This window comes from Sorex fumeus, unplaced genomic scaffold, assembly GCF_029834395.1.
Source record: "Sorex fumeus unplaced genomic scaffold, SorFum_2.1 ptg000002l, whole genome shotgun sequence".
Lineage (NCBI taxonomy): Eukaryota > Metazoa > Chordata > Mammalia > Eulipotyphla > Soricidae > Sorex > Sorex fumeus.
In genome coordinates, this window is record NW_026606059.1 from 79,131,036 (window position 1) to 79,154,928 (window position 23,893).

The 23,893-nt window shown below is 46.6% G+C and overlaps 1 protein-coding gene across 1 annotated transcript in view; it reads right to left on the reverse strand.

The window, feature by feature from the left end:
• The window catches only part of GRHL2 (grainyhead like transcription factor 2), a 103,819-nt gene that overhangs the window by 60,758 nt on the left and 19,168 nt on the right, over positions 1-23,893 (reverse strand). Inside the window, 3 exon segments of the mRNA XM_056111635.1 lie at positions 10,421-10,532; positions 15,210-15,366; positions 19,483-19,538. Of these exon segments, the coding sequence (XP_055967610.1) occupies positions 10,421-10,532; positions 15,210-15,366; positions 19,483-19,538 (325 nt within the window).

Below are 23,893 nucleotides of genomic sequence, written 5' to 3' on the forward strand. Positions count from 1 at the left end.
TCATCAGGAGCAGCAAAAGTAGCGGTGGCTTCTGGATTGTGTTCAAAAAGTTCTTCAGATGTGCATCACCATATTTTGGCTTCTGTGAGCTCAAAGAGTTAGTTTCATTTTGAAAAAACTTCCTCTTGACAAGTTGGAGTTTTGTCAACAAAGAAGAAAAACTTTAGATTTGCCTGATTTTGTGTGTGTAGGGGGGGTTGGGGGGGGCACTGGGGAAGACCTCACCTTCTTTCTGTGCAATAATAAGAGAGGGGCTTCCAGAAAAGACCAGAGGGTAAGTGACTGGCTCCGCCATCTCCTGAAATCAAATGCAGCGCTCGTCATTTAAGGTAAGCTTTAGGCCAGTCAAATGTGAGCTCGTCAGAGTCTCTCGGTTCCATTAAATGCATTTCTGGTAAAGGAAAACAATTAGGCCCCAAGCAAAAACCATAAAATCAAACAAGATCCCTGATTATACGTTGGAGATGAAAGTGGAGTCTTACACAGCTGGCGGGAATCAACGATGCAGCACCCAGTGAATGGCAGGGGGTGGGGGGAGAGGCAGACCAGGAAATAAAGCATTTTATGGTATTATGTACCTCAGGTCTGTTACGTGGCTCTAGTTACATGCGAGTGTGCGTGTGAATTTTGAAAGCTCATAATCTAACCCTGTATCTCTTTCTGATCCAGCTTAGCACTCTCATTAAAGCAGATTCATACAGGGTTTCCCAGCCTGCTCACCAGCCTTGAATCCTCTGTTACATTCCTCCTGGTTAACCACTCGGGGTTTTAAAATTGCCAACAGCAGGAAAAGGCTTTACCCGAACAGATCTATTAAGCAATAATGTCCCAGAACCTGTTAAGCACATTTCCTCGGAGCCGTGAATCAAAAAGAGTAAGACATCACATTTGTTGTCATTTTTTTTACTTCCCCATGGAGCTACTTTGGGCAAAGCTGAGGGACTCTGCTTTGAAGCCATTTCCTGTGTGTTTGCTACTAAGAAATAACATGCATTTCTAGACACATGAGAAAGAGAAATTCCCTCTGGTTTAGCAGTATTTCATTTCTATGTTAATCATGTCTTGGATGTGGTAAGCACCTCTAAGCCTTATGCTTACACTGTAATAAAGTATTAAAATGCTAAGAAATTGGAGTGTTCAGAATACATGCTCAGTCTCCAGCATCCAGAAAAACGCTGCCCCAAAGAGACCCCAGCTCCAGCCTGGTCTCTCTAAGAACCAGACATACAGCTGCCCCCCACTTGTGCCAGCTACAGACACAGAGCCACACACAGGCTTCGGTCAGCGACCGGTTGGTGTGCCTAAGAATATTCCACATGGAGCTGGCTCTGTTTCTTGGTGTTTTTACTAGGAATACCAGTGTAAAAACACAAACCCTCTCTCCACTCATTACTTCCAGGGTTGCCCCCACCTTCAGCCCTTCCAGGGGTTATTTCTGAGCACAGGGTCGCGTATAAGCCCTGAGCATGGCCAGATGTGGCCCAAGAATAAACAAAAACAGGAATCCAAGGAAGAGACTATACAGAGGTAACACAAGAGGTGGGCACTTGCCTTCCTCTTGGCTAACCCAGGTTCAATTTCTGATACCCTGTGTGGTTGAACTGAAAAAAATTAAAAAGGAAAGAAGGGGGGGGGGGGAGAGGAGGAGGAGGAGGAGGAGGAGGCGGTGGCGGCGACACTCAGGAATTACTTCTGGCAGTATTTGGGGGACCATATGGGATGCCAGAGACTGACCAGGTCTGCCACGTGCAAGGTGCCCTATGCCCTACTGCCACTCCAGGCCAGGAAGGCTCTTCTTTGCCAAGAGTCCCAGAGTAGGAGCACGGGAAAGGAAGTACCTAGGGGAAGAAGTGGAGGATGACAGGTGTACAGATTTAGCCTGGAGACATTTTCCTGGAAGGAAGACGAGATTGGTCTGGTGGGGAGAGAGTATTTAGGACGAGGGGGAGGCTGTGAACACTTCCTCAAACGTGGAGTAGAAAGGAAGAGGAAGATCCAGCCGTAGCTTGAAGAGGAGGCTGCAAGGACTGGGTTTCGGACTTAGGGTGTTTTGTAGACCCTGGCCTTGCCTTAGATCTGGGACCCTCCGTGGTCACACCCTGTGTACTCACCTTCAGCACACAGGATGTGGAGGAAAGAATTCTCCCCAACAGGAGTTTCTAAGGCTCGTATGAAACTTGCAGGCACTACCTAAAATCCCGCAGTGGCTCAAGTCTTAGCGAAAAGAGTGTTCTTCTCAGATGAAGATTAGAGTTCAAAGGATACACGCATTTTATGTCCTGTGATCCTTCAGAGCCTACTATGTTTTTATCACTGACATGCCTTCTAAGCAAAGTTGAAGATGAGAAGGGATTTTAGTAACTGTGGCTATAGCACTTCCTGACAACCCAGTAGGGGCTTACATTGTCTGTACCTGAACCCACATGGGAGTTGATAACAATGAGTCTACCTGGAGGGGGCTGGAGAAATAGCACAGCGGGTAGGGCGTTTGCCTTGCACACGGCTGACCCGGGTTTGATTCCCAGCATCCCATATGGTCCCCTGAGCACCTCCAGGAGTAACTCCTGAGTGCAGAGCCAGGAGTAACCCCCATGCATCGCCGGGTGTGACCCAAAAAGAAAAAAAAAAACAATGAGTCTACCTGGAGAGACGTGGAATCAGTCAGTGCCTACCACAGGAAATGAAGCAGAGCGAGAGCTGACCACGGGAACTGTGATGACAGTGAGAGCTCACCACAGGAGATGTGATAACAGTAACAGCCCACCACAGGAGATGGGATAACAGTAACAGCCCAGGGGTACTCTATCATTGTATAACTGAAACCCAAGCACAAAAATTTGTAAGTCTACAACTGTACCTCATGGTGTCTCACTAATAAAAATTTTTAAAAAAACCCACCACAGGAGATGGGATAACAGGGATAACAGTAACAGCCCACCACAGAAGATGGGAGAATAGTAATAGCCCACCACAGGAAATGAGATAATAGTAGGAGCCCACCACAGGAGGTGGGATAATAGTAAGAGCCCACCACAGGAGATGGGATAATGGTGAGAGTCTACCACAGAAGTTGGGATAACAGTGACAGCCCACACAGGAACTGTGACAACAGTGAGGATTCATCACAGAAGATGTGGTATCAGTGAGAGCCCACCTGGGAGATACAATAACAGCGAGAGTCCACAAAGAAGCTGTGATATCAGTAAGGGTCCACCATAGGAGATGTGATAACAGTGAGAGTGTACCGCAAAAGATGTGATAACAGTGAGAGTTCCACACAGGAGATGTGATAACAGTGAAGGTCCACCACAGGAGATGTGGTAACAGTGAGGGTCCACCACAGGAGATATGTTAACAGTGAGGATTCACCGCAGGAACTGGGGTAACAGTGAGGGTACACCACAGGAACTGTGGTAACAATAACGGTTCACCACAGGAACTGTGATAACAGTGAGGGTCCACCACAGGAGATGTGGTAACAGTGAGGGTGCACCACAGGAACTGTGGTAACAGTGAAGGGTCCACCACAGGAACTGTGGTAACAGTGAAAGGTCTCCCACAGAACAAGGTAACAGGGAGGGTCCACCACAGGAACTGTGATAACAGTGAAGGCTCCACCACAGGAACTGTGATAACAGTGAGGGTCCACTACAGAAGATGTGGTAACAGTGAGGGTGCACCTCAGGAGCTGTGGTAAGAGTGAGGGTGTGCCACAGGAATTGTGGTAACAGTGAGGGTGTGCCACAGGAATTGTGGTAACAGTGAGGGTACACCACAGGAACTGTGGTAACAGTGAGGATACACTAAAGGAGATGTGGTAACACTGTGGTTTCTCCACAGAGATGGGATAATAGTGATGTTCTAACACAGAAGACGCAATACAATGATGATCTGCCACAGGAGATGCCCACAGAGGAGAGCGGGAGTCCATGCGGAAGAGGGAGACCCGGGTCACACACCAGTCTTCTCTCCCATCTGGTCCCATGGAGGAATCAGGAATGGGGTTACTCTGCCTATAAAATCTAACTCCCTGCCCTGATTCCACTATTCCTGGGGTCTGTTTTCCGTGTTTCTCCAAAACATGGAATCAACACCCATCTCTGGATGAATGGCTAAGAAGTTGTGGGATGTCCTACACCACATCACGGCTTGGCAAAAAATAAGATAATTGGGTCAGAGCATAGGACAGCAAGTTGGGTGTTTGTTTTGCATGCTGCTGACCTGGGTTCAATATCTGGTACCCCATACGATCCTCTAATCACCACCAGGAGTGACTCCTGAGTGCAGAACCAGGAGTTACCCCCTGAGCATTGCCACATGTGGCCCCCAAACAAACTAAAATTTGCTTGTTACTGGGGGGAAAAGGAAAAGAAGAAAGGGAAGAAAGAAGTGGAGGCATCAATCTGATGGTGGGTGGCATCAAGATTTGGGTGATGGGTGAGGTGAGGCTTATAGATACAGACGGAGAAAGCTGTGGTAAATGTCTATATTAGGTGCCCCAGCAAGGAGGCAATAATATTTAACTAAAAATATGAAAATATGAAGCTGAGAGTTCTAAGGGTTCCATTTTGTGTTAAATCAAAGTTACTACTCATGCCTATTCATTGTGAAAACAACTTTGAAAAAAAAATGTCACTAAGTGCAATTCCACTTGTGTGAGTGGATGTGGGTGTGGGTGTGGTGCATGTGTGTGTGCACACACGTGCAAATTGGGGGGCTAAAACCCAGGACCTCACATTGGCAAAGCAGATGCTCTGACACCAAGCCACATCCCTGGTCCCACTCGAGTCGTTCTGAGCAGAAGAAAGACCTACTCTGCCAGTTCAGGGTGGGATCTCTGGGGCGGCGGAGACAGGGGCACTCTGCTCTCGAGCCTTCACACTGAGGTCCAGAATGGCAGCAGTGCCCACCCTGGCCCAACACCATCCGCAGAGGTCCAGGTTCTGCAAATCACAGTGAAGGACACGTGTAGGGCACTTCCAGAACTCACCTCCTCCAGAAAACCAAATAGTGTTACTCAACTTCAGTTAAACTCCAGTTTGCATGTGGCTTCGAATTCAGACCCAAGAAGGCACTGAAAAGCCCACTCAGTGAGTCACAGGAGCGGCAACATTGAAGGGAAGCAGGATCTAATAAGAGGCTTCTCTCCCGCCGTCATACACACACACACACACACACACACACACACACACACACTCACACAGTCGTGCACACACACAGACTCACATACACTCACACACACACACACACACACACACACACACACACACACACACACTTTTTAAAACTGTGAAGAAGTGTTTTGTTTGGATTGAGTAGGAATTTCAGTTTCCATGGGAAGCTCCACCTCAAGGTAAAACTGTGAACGACCACTCCTCCCTTCCCCACAGCCTCTGAAGGAACAGATTTGTGCTAGGATCCAAGTGCACATCCCATGATCTCAGGCTCATCGTGATACCTAAGATGGGCTGCAACTGCCCCCTGATCATCACGAGAAATTCCAGCATGAAGACAGACAACAAGCAAGTACACAGACCTCCGGGACAAGACCACAGTGACAAAGTGACAAGACACAGAACAAGTGGCCGACGATAAGTCTCCCTAAGCACTACAAAGTCACTTCGAAAATGGTTCTGTGGGAGGCAGCTGTGGGCAACAGTGCTTGTTCAGAGGGGTTGTGGGTTCAGGCTCATTGGTGGTACAATAAACACACACATGCACACACACTGCGTGTGAGATTGCAGAGATCACACACTCATTGTCCCGGATCAGCTGCATTCTCGGGTAGGGGCATGGCTCCTGATGGTCCAGCAGAAACGGTGTGTGAAAGCACTGTTCTGGTCTCACTTCTCGCTTTCGCGCCATCCTCTACAGTTAAATGAGCTGTCAGTCCTCCTCTAGCGCTCTTCCCCCCCCCCCCCCCACCCGCGCTGTGAAGAGCTCTCTGTGGCCCTCCTCCCTCGGGCTGTCCTGTCTTGCTGTCTGCCCTTCGCGGGTGCTGTTTCTTATGCCTCCATCCCTACCTGTGAACCCCAAGTTGCCTTGTGAATTTTCCAGAGGGGCCTCAGGAGCTCCCCTGGGCAGGGTTCAAGCTGCCACTCCCCCAGCATGCTCAGCTCTTGCTTCCAGACGCTGGCAGGGACTCGGCCCCCTCAGCCCCCAGGGCCCATCGCCAACCCAGGCTTTGGCCTGCTTGAATGAATATGCGATCACCCTGCCTTTCCACGTGCTAGGCCGGCTCCAACACCCAGGGACGAGCTGAGGACAGATGAGGGGTCATCCATTCCATCCTGCAGGTTGGTTGGCACTTCGGAATGCTGCTCTGGCCACAGAAGGGAAATTATTTTATGACCTGAAATCACTGGGAGCATTCGGGGGCCCTGGCATGCCTTCTACTGGCTGCCCGCTCAAGCAACCACTCCATTTGGGCAGGTGTTTGCTGCACTAGTCACAGGAAGGCCTCAGTGCTGACTCCCCCCTCCCCCCAGCCCACAGTCAGTTCCTCCTCCCTAGCATCAGTATGACCCCAAATTAATAAAATAACCTTTTTAAAAACTGACGATCGTGCCCTTCATTTTTTCTGCAAATGTCATAAGCATTTTCGCATACATATGTAAACAAAAAAGTGTTTGCACTCATGGAATATGCCCTCTAGTAGGAAGAAAGGGGCACCATGACACAGAAAGGGGTGCAACGAAGGGAGAAAAGGGAAGGCAGAGGAAGGGAAGGTCTCCCTAGGAAGGTGGAGAAGCCAGAGAGACTCAGCCCTCACTCTCGTCCACATGGACCCACAGGCAGGACCCCGCTGGGACACTGAGAAGCTGCCTATGAGCTCAGGGGTGGGATGAGATGTTCCTTCAAAGAGCAATGGGTGGGCCGGTCCAACAGAGAGAGGCTGATTGAGGGGAGCAGCAGCATCATTCGGCAGGAGACGAGGAAGCACACAGAACGATGGCTGAGCAGGAGAGTGGAATATAGTCACCAGGTTTATTTAAGAAAAATAAACCTGGTAACTATATCAAAGTTAGACCAGCAGGTATGCCAGTAAAATTTTTTTATTATTATTTGTCTTATTTGGACTTGGGGGAACACAGAAGAGACGGTGGGGCAGAGAGGGCGGCAGTCGGAAGGAGGGTTGTTTATTCCAGGCACCTGCGGTACAAAGAGGCAAAGGAATCTACACACCCACCCACGCCACAGTTGCACATAATTTGAGGGGTTTGAAGTTCCCCCTGAATCCACCCACAGACAGACTCATCCCAACCTCAAGTTCACTACCTGGATGGTGGAATTTTCTCCCCTTGGCAGTTGCTGGAGATTTGGGGGCTGCAATTCTGAGTCACGGCTCCAACCTTTAGCTTTGTAGAATTTAAGAAAAGTAAAGCCTGGATAAGTTTGGGGGTCTTCCTCTTTTTTTTTTTAGCCTGTTAAAAGGTTCCCAGTCCTAACTGACAAATACAGGACACACAGTTTCTGCAGCCTCTCAGCTCTCCCAGAGGCATTGCTAACCCTCCTGGATAAACCCAGCGCGTCTGCCCACACTCTCAAGATGGCACCTAACACCCACATTTATGAATCATGTGGGTACCGGATCACCCACCGGACTAATATGGTTCCACAGGAAGAGGGGCAGAGTTTGGTTCTTTTTTCAGTCTAGTAGAATGATTGTATGTGATCACTGCCTACTTCCTTACCCTGTGTGAGCAATGGTTAGGTTGAGATTTGGGGGAGTGATTGTTCTCAGAAAATCAATTTTCCTTTTAGAGCAAAGGGGCTCATTTAATGCCCCAGCCTCAAGTTGAAAGCCAGTAGCCCCAGTACCCATAAAGCTAATTACTAACAGTCACAGATCTTCAAGATAAAGCATGCAGGTTTCTAGATATGCATGCATGTGTACACACACACACACACACACACACACACACGGCAGAAAAGTCCCAAGGCAGGCAGACAGAGATGTGAAGTCCTAGAAGATCTGAGATATTATTCTGGTCTAAGAAAAATAAACCTGGTAACTATATCAAAGTTAAACCAGCAGGTATGCCAGTAAAATTTTTTTATTATTATTTGTCTTATTTGGACTTGATCCATATTTCTATTAAATTGCTCCTCTCATTTTCTTGGGTAATAATTATAAGGTTAAACTTTCAAATAAAATAAAATTGTTCCTCTTCTCTCTGCAAGACAGACTACGAAGCAGGTTAAGGCATGTATCTCCAGAGCTGATTTAAGAGGTTTGGGGTACCACCAGGTGAAGAACATTTTTATCCAAGCTCTTATAGTAATTATCAGAGGGCAAGTCACTTGGAAAAGGAAGCAGAGAGCCTTCTCTCGAGGCCTCGGTTTTCCAAGTTTGGCTAGTTAATAAATATATTTTACTAGTTAATAAATATATTGACTAGTTAATAAACGGCTGCGTGCAGATCAGGGCAGGGTAGAGTGGTCCAACCATTCTACAGGGTAAACTAGTAATCTGTTTCCACCCATCCATAGGCAGTCTCTGATCCTACCCCAGGCCTTGCCCTTTCCGTCAGGGCTTCCAGCAACGCAGCAACGCAAGGTCTGAAAACGCCCTGGGTGAGAGACCAGGAAGGAATCTCCTCAATGCCTCAGAACCATGCCGCCACCACAGAGACCTTCCTTGGGCCTCCCTACTGGTCCGCAAGATAGGGTCAAACGGCCTATAAATGAGATATGACTTGCTTCTTATAAAAAGGGGTGTCAGCCAAGTATTAAGGCTAATTAGACATCCACAAATGACCGTCTCATTTACTTGAGGAGAGGTGCACACCCAGGAGTGCCAGGCTCAGCCCAGCAGGTTCTGCATGTGAAGCCCTCTGAGCCTTCTCCCAAGCCCCACGGGGTCTTTAAAAATGATTCCCATAAAGTCACATAATAGGAGACTAACACCTAAGGACAGCAGAAATAAGGGCCAGAAAGACTGCCCCACAGCTTGGAAGCCAATCTCATGTTCTGGGATGGAGAAAGGCGTTCTAAGTAAATGATGGTTAGAGGGACCACTCGGGATAGTAGATGAGTACTGAAAGTGGACTATGGACCAAACATGATGGCCACTTGATACCGGTACTGCAAACCATAACACCCAAAAGGACAAGCCAGTAAGAGGGAATGTGCCTGCCACAGAGGCAGGGAGTGGGAAGGGGTGGGGGTGGCAGGAGGGATACTGGGAACATTGGTGGTAGAGAATGGGCACTGGTGGAGGGATGGGTACTTGAACATTGTTTGACTGAAACGCAATCATGAAAGTTTGTAAGTCTATAACTACATCTTACGGTGATTCATTAAAATATAAATACATAAAAGAGTCCCAACTTCCCCTGTTAGCTGCAGGGCCTCAATTCTCACAAGCTGCATGGGCCGGGGTCACAGGCCCTCTGGCTCTGGGGTGAAGCTAGTCCATGGGAAGCAGGGGTGGGGCCAGGGGCGGCCAGGAGAAAGGAGGCCACTCCCCTTGGCCACTCTTGGCAGCAGCCGCCCTGTGGTTCTACCTCCCATTAGGAAGCAGCTCCGTCTGTGGTCCCAGATCTTGCTGGGTGGCTGCGCACCCCCACCCCCTCCTCCCTTTGATCCTCTAATCCCGCGGGGAGCACCGGCACATTCTTGTTTTGGCTCATGTCTGGATTGCCTGGCGGTGCCTTCCAGCCTTTGCAGTTCCCACCGTAGAACCACCAGGAATGGCCCAGAAGATCCATCCCGGGCTCACAGGCAGGCTGAGTAGCTGAGGTCCCAGAGAGTGCACTGAGGTGGCACATTCCCCCTTTGCGGCCAAGGAAGGGCTCTCGAACAGTTGATTCATGTGACCACCAGGAGCTACTTCTGCCAGGGGTGAGCCAGAGCGGAACACGGGACGGAGATGCCAAGCTCGGGACATGATGTCTCATCATGTGACCTCCCCACACCCTCTGAGAAGCCTGAATCTGAGGTCACTATGCAAATCAGGCCAGTTATTCCTGTCCATTAGCTTCCATCCCAGGGAGACAGGAAAATAGGTTCTAGAAATGGACACGGGTGCTGGAGGGATGGGTTTGTGGGTAAGGATGCTTGCCTGGCGTGTGACCCAACCTGGTTTCAATCCCCAGCATCCTATTCGGTCCCCGCCAGGAGTGAGCACAGAGTCAGTAGTAAACCCTGAACACTGCTTAGTGTACCCACCACCCCCTAAGAAACTAAACGAAAAGCCATAGAAATGGACATGGCCCAGTCAAGTTCGTCTCTCAAAGAACCAAAGGTGCTTTACGCCCTCATCTGATTCTGATCTCTGGGGGTAATTTGCAGGGAAAGTCTTAGCCAGGAGGGAAATGCATGTTTCAGTGTCATGGACGTCTGGGTTCGCTCATCGTGACATGCTGACGACAGTGTCCTTTGTCAAAGACCAGACAGGGAGGTTGAGGCAACTCACCAATGTCAAGGACCCTCTGTTTGGCCGTGTGCTGCCGTGAGTGCCAGTACTTCCAGTATTTCAGCTGCTCGTCTCGGTTCTTGTCCTCGCTGAAGACCACCATCACCACGCTCTGCAGGGGGGAGAATGGGGGAACTTACTTCCAGGGCAGTGTAACTGCGGCCTCAGTGTCCAGTTCTGGGAGTTGCAGCCAAGGGGGAGGGAGGTACAGTCTGTGATGCTGCTCTTGGTGCTTTGGAAACCCCCTTCCAGACCCTGAAGCTCAGATGCGTGGCTCGTGTTGTTTCACAACAGGCAACTGAAATGAGGCTTGGGAGCTGAGTCCAGTTTAGAGAGAGCAAAGAATCCCAAGCTCTTCAACTAGTCGGCTCCAATCTGATAAATCTTCGATCAGCAAATTGATCATTTTGTAGGTGAATGGAAATTCCCAGAATATTTTGGCTCCTATCAGGGCTGGAGTGATAGCACAGCAGTAGGGCATTTGCCTTGCACGCAGCCAACATGGCCGACCCGGGTTCGATTCCTCCGCCCCTCTCGGAGAGCCTGGCAAGCTACCGAGAGTATCTCACCCGCATGGCAGAGCCTGGCAAGCTCCCCGTGACCTATTCAATATGCCAAACACAGTAACAACAAAGTCTCCAATGGAGACGTTACTGGACCCGCTCAAGCAAATCGATGATCAACGGGAGGGCCTTTTACTTTACTTTTACAAAATAAGCCCATGTGTGAAATGTGGGAGCTTTGAAACATTGCACTTGGGATGCCATTTGTAAAGAGCAAACATCTGTCTCCGGCCTGATCACGAGCCACCTGCTAAAATCATTTGCTAAAATCATTAACAAAACACAAGAAGAACTATAAAGATGAATTTCTATTGATGAACACAGAGCTAAGCTACAGATAGTCCATAGGCTAAAAGATACCAGGGAAATTGTGCTGATTTTTTTTTAAGTATGAGGATTTTTTTTAAATTGAGCTTATAAAAAAATTATAAGCAAATTTTACAAAATGAGCCTGCAGAAAGAGGAATGCCAAACTCCTTTCGGTTCTCATAGAGAAATAGCTCCGTTGAACTAAAAAGATGGTAATTCATTGTCATTTACCAGCTGAAAAAGTTACCAAAAACCGGGGCTGGAGAGATAGCACAGCGGGTAGGGCATTTGCCTTGCATGCGGCCAACCCGGGTTCGATTCCCAACATCCCATATGGTCCCCTGAGCACTGCCAGGAGTAACTCCTGAGTGCAGAGCCAGGAGTAAGCCCTGTGCATCGCCGGGTGTGACCCAAAAAGCAAAAAAAAAAAGTTGCCAAAAACCAAACAACCCCATAACTCCTTTCAAGTATCAGGAATCCAGCTCATCCTCACTTTATCCAAAAACTTGTTGGATGTTCCCCTGCAACTCTGAGCGAGTACACGATAGGTGCCCGTTCTTTACTCACATCTCTTTTGTAGCATTTACTTTGCTATTTACAATTATTCTGCAAAGGGTTAGTGCCTTTCCATTGACTTCACCGGCTTAATTCCCAGAGTCTGGAGGAACACTCCTTTCGCCAGGAAGTATATGTGTATTAGAAAATCTAGTGTAGATATATACTAGTTTTTGTTTTGTTTTGTTTCGGTTTTTTCTTTTTGCTTTTTGGGTCACACCCAGCAATGCTCAGGGGTTACTCCTGGCTCAAGCACTCAGGAATTACTCCTGGCGGTGCTCGGGGGACCACATGGGATGCTGGGAATTGAATCTGGATCGGCCATGTTGGCTGCGTGTAAGGCAAACGCCCTACCCGCTGTGCTATTGCTCCAGCCCCTATATACTAGTTTTTATAGTGTAGACACCTGTATGACTCAAACGCATGTTGTTAACAAGCTGAACCATATGGAGCTGGGTTCCTTGGGTTCACAACAGCATGAACGCCAAAAGCAGAGATGTGCTTGGAAGGGGACCACTGGCTGAGCTAGCAGAACCGTGAGAGCTGCCAGCCATTCCCTCTTCTTCCTCCCACTTCCTCAAATCAATGTGTAAAAGTTTACAGCCTGGCCTCCTAGTATTTTTCAGTGTTTTTGAAAAACAAAACAAAACTTGAAGACAATCTAGCAAATGACTAAATGAGCATCAACTGTGTCATATTCTTGATGTGGATGTTTACTTCTTCAGTAGTCCAGGAAAAGGCAGTTTGGAAGTGCAATGACCAAGCCTATGTGGTAGACACTGAATACAACCCAGCTCTCACACACGGATGCGAGGCAGCTCCTGGTTCCTCCCTCTTACCTGCATCCTGCCCATTCTCCCAGAACTAAGGAGACGAGAGCATCCTCTGAGAGACATCCATGCTCTGCGGGGGTGTTGTGAGGAGGACTCCTCATTTCAACCAAAACAGGACAGGAGGAAATAAATTTTCCACTTGAAATAATTTCCATGTTTTCAAAGGAACAGAAGAGCCTGCACCCAAAATTGCTATTGGTAGGGCCAGAGCAGTAGTCCAGTGGGGAGGGCATTTGCCTTGCACACAGACAACCCAGGTTCAATCCCCGCATCCCATACAGTCCCCTAAGCATGGCCTGGAGTCATTTCTGAGTGCAGAGTCAGGAAAAAACCCTGAGCATCATTGGGTGTGATCAAAAGAAAGCATTTTGGCTGCTACCCATCTGCATCTTTCCAGGGTGATGTGAAGGGCACTGATAAGGTCTGTGTCACACAACGACTTGCAAGACTTGCAGGGGAAGTGGGAAGAGTTCCCAGTGGGGCTTAGGGGGCTGTGTGGTCCAGAAATCAAACCAGCTCCCTCATGCAAAGTATGTGTTCCAACCCTGTGAGCTATCTCCCCAACCCTGGGATTTTTTAAAAGTAAGTAGACCCACTGTCAGCTTACCAAGTATTCACCCTTGGGGTGCAGAGGATCCAGGGTAGGGGTTCTAGAGGAGAAACCAGGCTGAAATCCCTCTGCCCACCAGCCTGGCCCTCCCCACTACCCAACACAGTGCATTGCAGAGGCTCAGAGAAGGTTAAAGAGTCGGAGCGTTTGGATATAACCCAGTTTTGTCACATTTCAGTTACGTAAACTTGGCCCATCTTGAGCTTCTAAAAGGCCAAGTTTTCTTCCCTGTGTTATTGTAAACATAACAGGAGACCCAAGGAGGACTCTGCGGCAAAAGTGTCTGCCTTCTAGCCACGAGGCCGTGAGTCTGACCCACAGTGCTGCCTACATGTGCCAAACACCCTCCAGCAGCTTAGCTGGCCAGGACTGCCAGCGCCTTCACAGAGCGTGTGCCCTGGCACACAGCCAGCTGTGCCAGCACCACATCTAGAGCTGTGTGACTGCCACACCCTGGAGAGTGACCCCAACAGGCACATGGGTGAACACCTTCGTGATCCCCAGGCTGGGACAGAATCAGACCGTGCATGAGTGCACAACCACCTGCAAACAGGGTGCAACCCTACCACTAAGGGGTGCGGCTGCTGGCCAACACCCTGACCGAGTTTTCAGCACCACAAGCAAATGTGTGTGACTCCCCGTCATCTTAACAACAAAAAAATAAAAAAAAGCGGAGAGGGAAAGAACTGTTTCAGAGGACCGTTGGGAGCGTCCAGCTTGCTCGTCACCACCCAGCATGTACAAGACACTCAATAAACAGCAGCAGTGATATCGTGTCTCTTCTAAGGAGGACGGGGAAGACAGCAGAATCCCTCCAGAGTCTCGGGGCCGGGACACACTCAGCGGACACCCACGGCTTCCCAGACTCCTTCCACTGCAGCACCTTCAGCTTTAGGTGGGACATGGGCACACATCTTGCCCTCTTTCTCCCCATCTGGACTGCTTGGGAGGAAGCAAGCTGGATGGAAACATGAGGTCGGTCCTTCCTGGCCTTCCTCAACAACACAGAAGCGGGAAGCCCTGTTGATCCGGAGATGTGCACTGCGAGAACTTCCCCGCGCTCTGAAAGGCAGGCAGGTCGGTGGGCAGTGGACCCTCCTCTTCTTCTTCATCTCTCTCTCTTTTAGTGTGTTTGCTCGGGAAACTGGGAAAGGGTGACTCAGGCTGTGTGGGACCCGAGGCAAAAAAGCCCGGTACACCTCATTTAGTGCTCCGAGGAGCTTCAGAGGGGCATGGATGGGTTCAGGAAGGCCGGGGGTGGGGGGTGTTTGAGGAGAGAGAAGGTGCGTGAATGGTTTTCCCAAGTCCCCCCCCCCCCCAGTGCCCTGCTCTGATTTTCCTTTTCAGTGAAGAGGGATTAGCAGCACCCTCCTTTCTTGGCAGAAGCAAGCATACCCGAAGTTGGCAGGCTGCCAGGGCAGTTTCGTTTCCCACAAAACGGGACTCACATTTGTGAATGTGAGAATTCCTCCACCCAGGGGGCCTCCCACCATACCTCAATCATTGGGCAAAAGGCGCCTACCCTGAGCTGCAAAGTGCCCAGGGACGTGGCGTGAATGGCCGTGTCCTTTATGGAACGGCACCGAAGCCCCCTTTCTGCTCAATGACCTGCTCAGACCCACAACAGCTTACTTGAAAATCTAAGATCAATGGAACAAAAACAAGAACTGCAGTGAGCAGGGGGTGAGGACGGGAGCTGGGAAAATTCCTTTGGACACAATCAGAATGTGTGTTTCAACCATGGCCCTTTCCTGGGGTTTATTGGTTACTGATTAAAATGATAAACTCTACACCAATAAGTTCTCCAGCCCCGATTCTGGGACATTTGTTCTGGAATGTTTTCCAGGCCCTCCTGTGAGGCTGAGGGGCAGCCTTTCCCTGGCCCCTCCCTGCGCTTGGCTGAGAAGCAAGGTCCCTACCCGGACTTTGCTGATGGGGTGCCGGAAGCACTTGTTGTCCCCCGTCTCGCTGAGCGTTATTGCATAGAACTGGCCTTTGTTGAGGTAGGTCATCGGGCCCTCCCCCTGCTTCTGTCGGAGCGACTTGGTGGCTTCTAAGGTGTACTGAAACGTGTCACTGTGGAGAGAGAAGAGAGCTGGTCAGGTTCACACACACCCGTCTGCCTTCCTGATCAATTGCATATCAGAAGCTGCTTGTATGAATATTAACCAATATTTGCTCTACTTCAGAGACAAAACACAGCCTACCGTAACAGGGACAAGAGCAGACCAAAGGTCACTGTTGGCCCAACGTATACGGCATTTATAATAGTGCCCCATAAACCAGATGGTTGGGAAGGGGAGAAAGTCCATGGGGTACCTGACCAATGACAAGGCAGGGCAAGGGAAGCGGCTACGTCTTTGCGACCAACCAGCAATGCTTGAAGCTTAAGAATGAAGAGGATGTGTCACTTTGATCCTAGCAATCAGCCAGATGCTACGTGCTCTCAATCGACTCATCTGTACCCTAACTTCTTTTGGTCCTACCAAGATGTTCCAAGTACCTGTAACTCTCCCTACAAACAGTTCAAAAGGCAAAAATAAAATAATACAAAACATTTCAAAATGTGACACATCAAAGGCTGGTTACTGAAAGCTCAGCTCCTTCCCGGGGAATATGGATTTTGTTGTTGTTTTTTTTTTTTATTGTTTTGTTTTGTTTTGAGGGGCTTTTGGTTTGGGTTTTTGTTTTTTAAGACTGCAGAAGACCTCGAAACAGGGTAGTTGCCCTAAATCAGGACTTTATATTCAACAGTGCTCAGGTGACATGCAGTTTCCAGCCCATCTCGTACATAAAGTTTTGCTGGAACGCATCTCTATCCTTTCACTTATTTTGTTTTGTTTTTGGTTTGGGGCCAGTTCCGATAGTGCTCAAGGCTCTGTGCTCAGGAATCACTCCTGGCAGTGCTCGGGGGACCATCTGGGATGGTCTAACGGGGTTGAGTACCTGGAAGACAAGACCCCTACCCACTGTGTTCTGTTCTGCCCTCTATCCCTTCCCTTATGACTGGTCTGTGGTTGTTGAGCTGTTTGCTCTCCAAACCAGCAGGAATGAGTAGTTGCGGCAGACTGTGTGGTGCTTCAAACCTAACCTAACTACTCTCTGTCATAGGTTAAAGCCTTGGCCTTGCCCAGGCCGAACCCGGTTCGATCTCAGGCACTACATATGGTTCCTTAAGCCCCACTAGGAGCAGTTCTTGAGCGCCTCTTGGTTCGGTCCCAAAACCAAAATAGCAATAACAAAAATAATAATAATAATAATAATAATAATAATAATAAAATAATCAAAAACAAAATAATTACTCTCTTGCCTACTGCAGAAAAAATCTGCAGATTCCTGATCTACGAAATTTCTGGGATATTTTTATGATGTGATTCAACTGACTATTCAAAAACAGAGATTTTTCCCTAAGTATGAAGAATATAGCAATTGTTCAAAAGGAGTAACAGGCATAACCCTAAGTCTTGTTTTTAACAGGTTCTTTTAGAAATATTTATTTCTGCAACACTACAGGGTGGTATACAGTGACGATACAATAATAATAGCTTTGAGCACCTCTGAATCATCAAAATCTCTTCATTGAGTTTATTGACTTTGTAGCTTGCCAATACGCTAGTCTTTGGAAGGTTGGTATAAATATGACTCTCAGAATTTCCCTCTTAAAAATCACCTGCTTGCAAAATTATGAACAAATCTTGCTTTCTAGGTGAGATATTTTTGCAATGCTTAATTAAAAAACTCTATAGTGAGAACAAATTTGGAGGGTAAAAAAGCAGTCCTAATGTTAAAAATTTGAAGTTTAAGCTGGTACGGAAACAAATTTCAGAATAAATGTCAGAGAACCAAGTGAGAAATAAATCATTCAAGACAGAACCAATTCCACTGTCATTTTGCCTGAAGAAAGCAATTTCAATATAGTCAGTGAGTCAGAAAATTTTAGATCTGGACAGGATATGAGGAATCGCCTAGACCAGTCCCTTACAACTCGTCTGGGAAGCAGAACACTGGAAAAACATCAAGAGTCTATCAAGTCTCTTCCGAGGGAAAAAAAAAGGCACATATAAATAAAAATGATTTTGTACATAATTTCAGGAGATTTGCACCCCCAAGCCTATCCGTAACACAGACTACGACCCGCCTTCCCCCTTGCACAGCCAAGTGAAAGCAGAGAAATGGACCCACTTCACTACCTGATGTCGCAGCAAAAAAGAACCAGGTCAGGTCAATGTGTAGGAGGTGCCTCCACATTGGAGGGGGAAATTTGGAACCCTATCTGGGGCTGGTAGGTAGGACATTTGCTTTGCATGCGGCCGACCCGGGTTTGATCCCCGGCATCCCATATGGTCCCCAGAGCACTGCCAGAAGTAATTCCTGAGTGCAGAGCCAGGAGTAACCCCTGTGCATCACCAAGTGTGACCCAAAAAGAAAAAAATTGGAACCCGATCTCCCCACCTTTCCCTCCCCACTTCTTCACCCCATAACCAAATTCTGACTGGGTGGATCTGGGGAGGGTGACATGAGGAGACAGAGATGGCAGCAGGACCTTGAGGGGAAGTCTTCAATGATGAAGAAACCAATCAAGAAACTAGACAAGGACCAAGACAAGAAATCCAGAGTGATAAAGTTCAAAGGAAAGAAGGACCAGCACGGGGGGGACCTGACTACCTTCACAAGAAATTTGTATTTACTCTTGTCTGAACTGGCGTAATCACAGGTAACTTTTATACAGGAAAGAGGAAGTCATTTCTTATTATTCTCTCTTGTCTTCAAGTCACAACCCAGGTTTAAGAATACCTGGGCTCGGGGCCAGAGCGATAGTATAGCAGGTAGGGCATTTGCCTTGCACGCTGCTGACCAGGTTTCAATTCCTGGCATCCCATATGTTCTCCCCAGCACCGCCAGGAGTAATTCCTGAGTGCAGCACCAGGAGTAACCCATGAGCATCACTGGATGTGGCGCAAAAAGAATAAAAAGAAAAAAAAATAATATCTGGGCTCTATTCTTAGAATATACTTAATCTTCCTTCCTCCCCTGGGAAACACCCCTTCAAGATCCACTTCAATTTTCTATGAAGCTTTGCTCCCCCTGCGACCTTGCCCACTCACATGGCCCCTTCAATATATACCCAACCATCAGTACTCCCAGTTTTCTGGTTATATGTCTCAGTTGAAAGGTGTATCATTTACTAAATGAACAGCAAGGTGTCTTGATACCACATTTGTTCTTCCCAAATCCTGTGGGCCCCTTGTATTTTATCAGCTCCTTGAATTTGATGCAAGCAGTATACATTGTTATATTTTAGAATCTTTTCAAAGTTGGTGAACAATGACCTACCTCTTGATCCTAAAATGAGAATCACTAAATGTCTAAGGCTCCCTTTATTCTTATGCCCAACTCCTATCATAACTGTGATACATAGTACAACAATGTATGGTAGTAGTGCAGATACCTGGGACGTGCCAAGTGAAATGGAAGGGGAAAATAAGTACTCACAGGGAGACCAGCTACATTGCAATTGTTTAAAAGAGAACATGGATGGGGCTGGAGCGATAGCACAGCGGGGAGGGCATTTGCCTAGCATGCAGCCAACCCAGGTTCAATTCCCAATATCCCATATGATCCCCCGAACACCACCAGGAGTAATTCCTGAGCCAGGAGCAACCCCTGAGCATCGCCGGGTGCGACCCAAAAAGCAAAAGAGAGAGAGAGAGAGAGAGAGAGAGAGAGGAGAGAGAGAGAGAGTACATGAACTAAGTTGGCCGGAACATGGCAGGTGGGCTGGAACATTTGGTACTTGGAATGACTTGGACTGGTCACTTGGAATAGCAGGAAAGCTGGCAAACCCACTTCTCCCATGGGGGCTAGAAGGAGAGTAAATAAAAGTAGAAACCAGGTGTGAAAAAAAGGAAGGAAGGAAAAGAAAGAAGAGAAAAAGAAAGAATTCTAGGGACACATGCTGGGTAGGAACTACATTAGTTTAAAGTTCAGAGAGGCATTGAAGACAAATACAGAAAAGGTACAGGGCTGAAACATACTGTCTAAGACTGGAAATAGTCATGTAGAAGTCACTTGTATAAGGAAAAGACGTGGAGATGAAGGAAATTGAACTGTTAAATCAGTATATAGAAAAAGAAGTTCTGCACACTTTAGGGATTAGCACCAGTTTCCAAGCATCTCCTGGAAGGGACCTACCTTGATGTCTGGTCATACATGTACTCCTCAGCCCCCACCGAAGCACTTCGAAATTTCTGCAAAATTCAAAAAATTACCAAAATTAAAACAAATAGATAAGTCATTGCGGGGGGGGGGGGGGGGGGGGCAGAGGGAGAACAACCTGATAAGTGTATCTAAATAGGCTAGTCTCACTTCGAAAAAATTTATTCATATTTTGATCTTATGTTTTCAATTTGATGAAAACAGTTACCATTTGTGCCCAGTACACCCATGTCACCTGCGCATGTCACCTGCGCACAGAGAAAGCCAACCAACAGAAAACACACATGTGCTTTGTCTACTGCCACCCACAGGCACCTTGTGCCGGAAGTGCTTGCCGGTACTGGAAACGGTTTCCTCAGAAAAGACAACATCTTTTCTATTTTGAATTTTCTCCCACAGTTAATTCCAAATCCTGAATCAACAGAATTTAGTTACAGAGGGACACGGTGGATTATCAGAGTGGCTAAGCACATTGTTTCTGAAGCAAGGCTGCCTAGAATCAAGTGTCTACTCTTTTATCTGCTCCAATGTCAACTGAGACAAGTGCCTTACTTTCTGCATTTGTAAAGTGTTGACTCTGAGTGATTATATGGTTGGCTGCTCCAACCGAGGTAAAGTACTAAGGACAGTTCCCAGTTCATGGTGAGCTCCTACATATACTTTAAATACTGTGACTTTGCTCTGACTCTCAGAGGCTGAAGAGGACTTGGATTAACTGAAGGAACTGAGATAAGTGATCCAGGTGAGAGAGACCCACAATGAGTCAAACAAAAGAGTAAATAAAGGTGGCATGTATGGGCAGGAGCGATAGTACATCAGGTAGGGTGTTTGCCTTATACAAATTTAACCCGGGTTCCATCCCCTGCACTCCATATAGTCCCCCAAGCCAGCCAAGAGTGATCCCTGACCAAAGAGCCAGGAGCAAGCCCTAAGCACCACCAGAGGTGTGGCTGAAAAACAAAATTAAATAAATAAAGGCTTGTTTTTCTTCATGTGGTATACAGAAAGTCTCTAACATAAGTCTGACCTCATTATGAAGGGAGGATTTTTTTAAAATCTACATCTTTATTGCCCAATACAGAGACCACTAGCCACATGTGGCAAAATTGATGAGAATGAAATAAAATTAAACTCAGTTTTTCAATATATCTGTTATATTTCCAGTACTTAGTTGACACAATATGACCAGAGACTGTCACATTGTCTAACATAAAAATAATACATTTCCAGGTCATAGAAATTATACTAGAGAGGAAAGGCACTTGTCTTGCAGGTGGTGGATCCCAATTTGATCCCAGTACTACCAGTACTCCATATGGTCCTGTGAGCACCAACAGGAGTCACTCCTGAGCACAGAGCCCAGAACAGATCCTGAGCACCTACCAAAGTGGGCCAAGCTCCCTCATCATGGAAAGCTATTTCTACTGAATAAATCATGCTGAATATATTTAAGAATTAGCAAAGTTTGGAGAATAAAAATAACAAAAGAAGAAAGGTAGCTAAAGAAGTGACTTTGAGATAGACAGAATGCACTTCCGAGGTGTTCTTTGGTAGAAGGAATGTGCAGTAATCCACAATATATGATAAGGCAGCATTAACAAACATGAATTTAAGTAAACTTACTGGCCACGCATAGCACTCTGTAGCCTGAGAATAAACTAGTCTACATTGGACTTACAAATGCTATAGTTCTAAGTCCCTAAATGAAGTGGAAAGGGGTGATATACTGCAACAATGCAGACTCAGAGACTATCAACTATAGTTGAGTGAAATAACCTTATACTGATCATATGAGTACATGTGAAAAGGAACTGGGAGAAGTATATAGTTGATACGTTGGACACAGAATAACTTTTCAAGTTTAAAATTTTACTTTAATTATAAAATTAAGGTAATGGTTTAAAAAATGTAATGACTTAAAAAATAATTATTTTTAATGTATGTAACCCTCTATGAGACCTGATCACATTGATAATCATACAATCATAAATGATTTAGTATTAAGAATTAGAACCAGGGACTAGAGAGACAGTATAGTGGTTAGGGTGCTTGCCCTTCACATACCCAACCCAGGTTCAATCCCAGGCATCCCATATCGTCCCACAATCACTGCCAGGAGTATCCCCTGAGTGCAAAGCCAGGAGCTAGCCCTGAGCATTGCCAGGAGTGATTCAAGAACTTAAAAAAAAAATCAGAATCAAAATGTTTGGTTATTCTGGCTATAACCACCAAGTTTCCACAATTATTTGGAGACATTTTAATATCACTTGTGGAATGCTTAAAGGTTATCAGACAGTCAACATCATTCTATCTTCTGTGATTTGTTAGAGTAAAACTATACATTTCTTAATAAAGTAGACTAAACTACTCCATTGCCCCCCTCCCAATGTCCTCCCCACACACACAAACACACACATTGGAAACAGTTTACTTTAGCAAATAAAATTTGCTAACTCAACAAGAATCCTAGATGTTAATAGTCTACCAAAAAGACAAACAACACTTTAGACAAATTTTCCTTAGTGAAATTTACTTGATGAAATTCTCATAGCTTGGGCTGAAAGGCAGTATATTGTAGGTAAGGTGCTTGCCTTGTATGCACCCAACCTGGATTTGATCCCTGTTACCACATAATGTTCCCTGGGCCTCAGCAGGAGTGATCCCTAAGCACAGAGCCAGGGGTACCAAGATAAAAAATCATGATGGATCATTTCATTTCATTCATATCAGAATAATGTATAATATGTAACATAAATATTGACTTTTAATGCTGAAGGCAACTAAAGTATTCCAAATTCAGTGAGAATAACCTTCACATTGGCTCTGGCAAGTTACTTTTCTGCACTTCAAAATAAAACCCCAAATACAATAGCTTCCTTTCACACAACTCTTTATCTGCCACACAAATGCAACTGATAACACATCCCCCTAAGAGCATGATGGTTCCGTTGATATTGGACCATGTCCATGCACTCTTCTGTGACTAATGGAATATTTCCACGCCGTCTGACAAAAACATCAGGGACAACCCTATAGTGATGAAAAGCATGTACTTCACATTCCTATGTGGAGTGGTTTGCTTTTCCTACAGACTCACCCCTGATTGCTTTAAGGCAAATCAAATATTCCGTAATACCCAAGTTTCTATGAGATCCCTTGCTTCGTTTAATTCTTCCCTATTTTTTTAAAGGAAGTGTGTTAATTATTCAAATAAATCCCTGCAGGAAGCTGTGGAAGATCATTTTGAGACAAATACTTTTTTATTTAAAAGAATACTAAATGGATTCTTCGAAAAAAAAAATAAGAACAGAACTCCCAAGTACAGCAATTCTACTTCCTGGCACCTAGCCCCCAAATCCCCAAATCCAAAGACATTAATTTGAAGATACATTTAGTGTTCACTGCAGTGCTTGGGACTATACTCAGGATATGGAAGCAATCCCAATGTCCAATGGCAGGTGAATGGATGAGGAAGTTATAGGCTCTATATGCAATGGAATACTACACAGCTGTAAGAAAAGATGAAATCATGCAGTTGGCTGCTACTCGGATGCAACTGGCAGGTGTGTCATGCTAAGTAAAATAAGTCAGAGGGAGGAGGACAAACACTCAATGACCTCGCTCATTTGTGGACTACAGAGAGACAAAACAAGGAAATAGACAGCATAGAACAATGAAAACCCTTGGCCTTATATTGTGAAGCGTATTACCAAGCAGTCATGAGAGGGACAGGAGGAAATAAGATCAGACTAGAGGTGACACAGGGAATGTGGTGAGGGGTTGAGGGCACTTTGGTGGCGGTGAGGGTCGGAGGTGCTGCAGAAACTTTGCGAATTAATGCCATACATTAACATTACTGTAACCATGTTACCTGAGCTGTGATTTTTGTAAATTAAATTGAAAGATGAAAAGGAAGCCAAATGTCTAACTAAAGGTACCAGAACCCAAGAAAATATGGTAGCTCATAAATATGGCAGGGGATTTAATGAGTCTCACTCTGCTCATTTCCCAGCTTCATAGAGCACAATCAGCATTCAGCAGTGATTGGTGGCAGAAGATCTCTGAACAGCTCTCTGTCATAACTCCCTACCCATGTGCAGAGCTCATCCCTGCTGTCATATCAAATAATAGAGATAAAAGACATTCTGATTAAAAGGAAATACATATGCATATATATATGCTTACCCAGCTCCCGGAAGAGAACAGCGCAGAGTCTCCTGCCCCTGCGCCTGGCTATCCTCACCGGGGTCCCTTGGAGGGGGAGCGGGTTGAGTTTCCCTCCTCGCCCCGAGCAGAGCCCCGGCAGCCAAAGACCTCCAGAACCAGCCACAACCATGCTGAGACCACTCTCCACATGCATGAAGGTACCGGCAGAGGAACAAAGGCA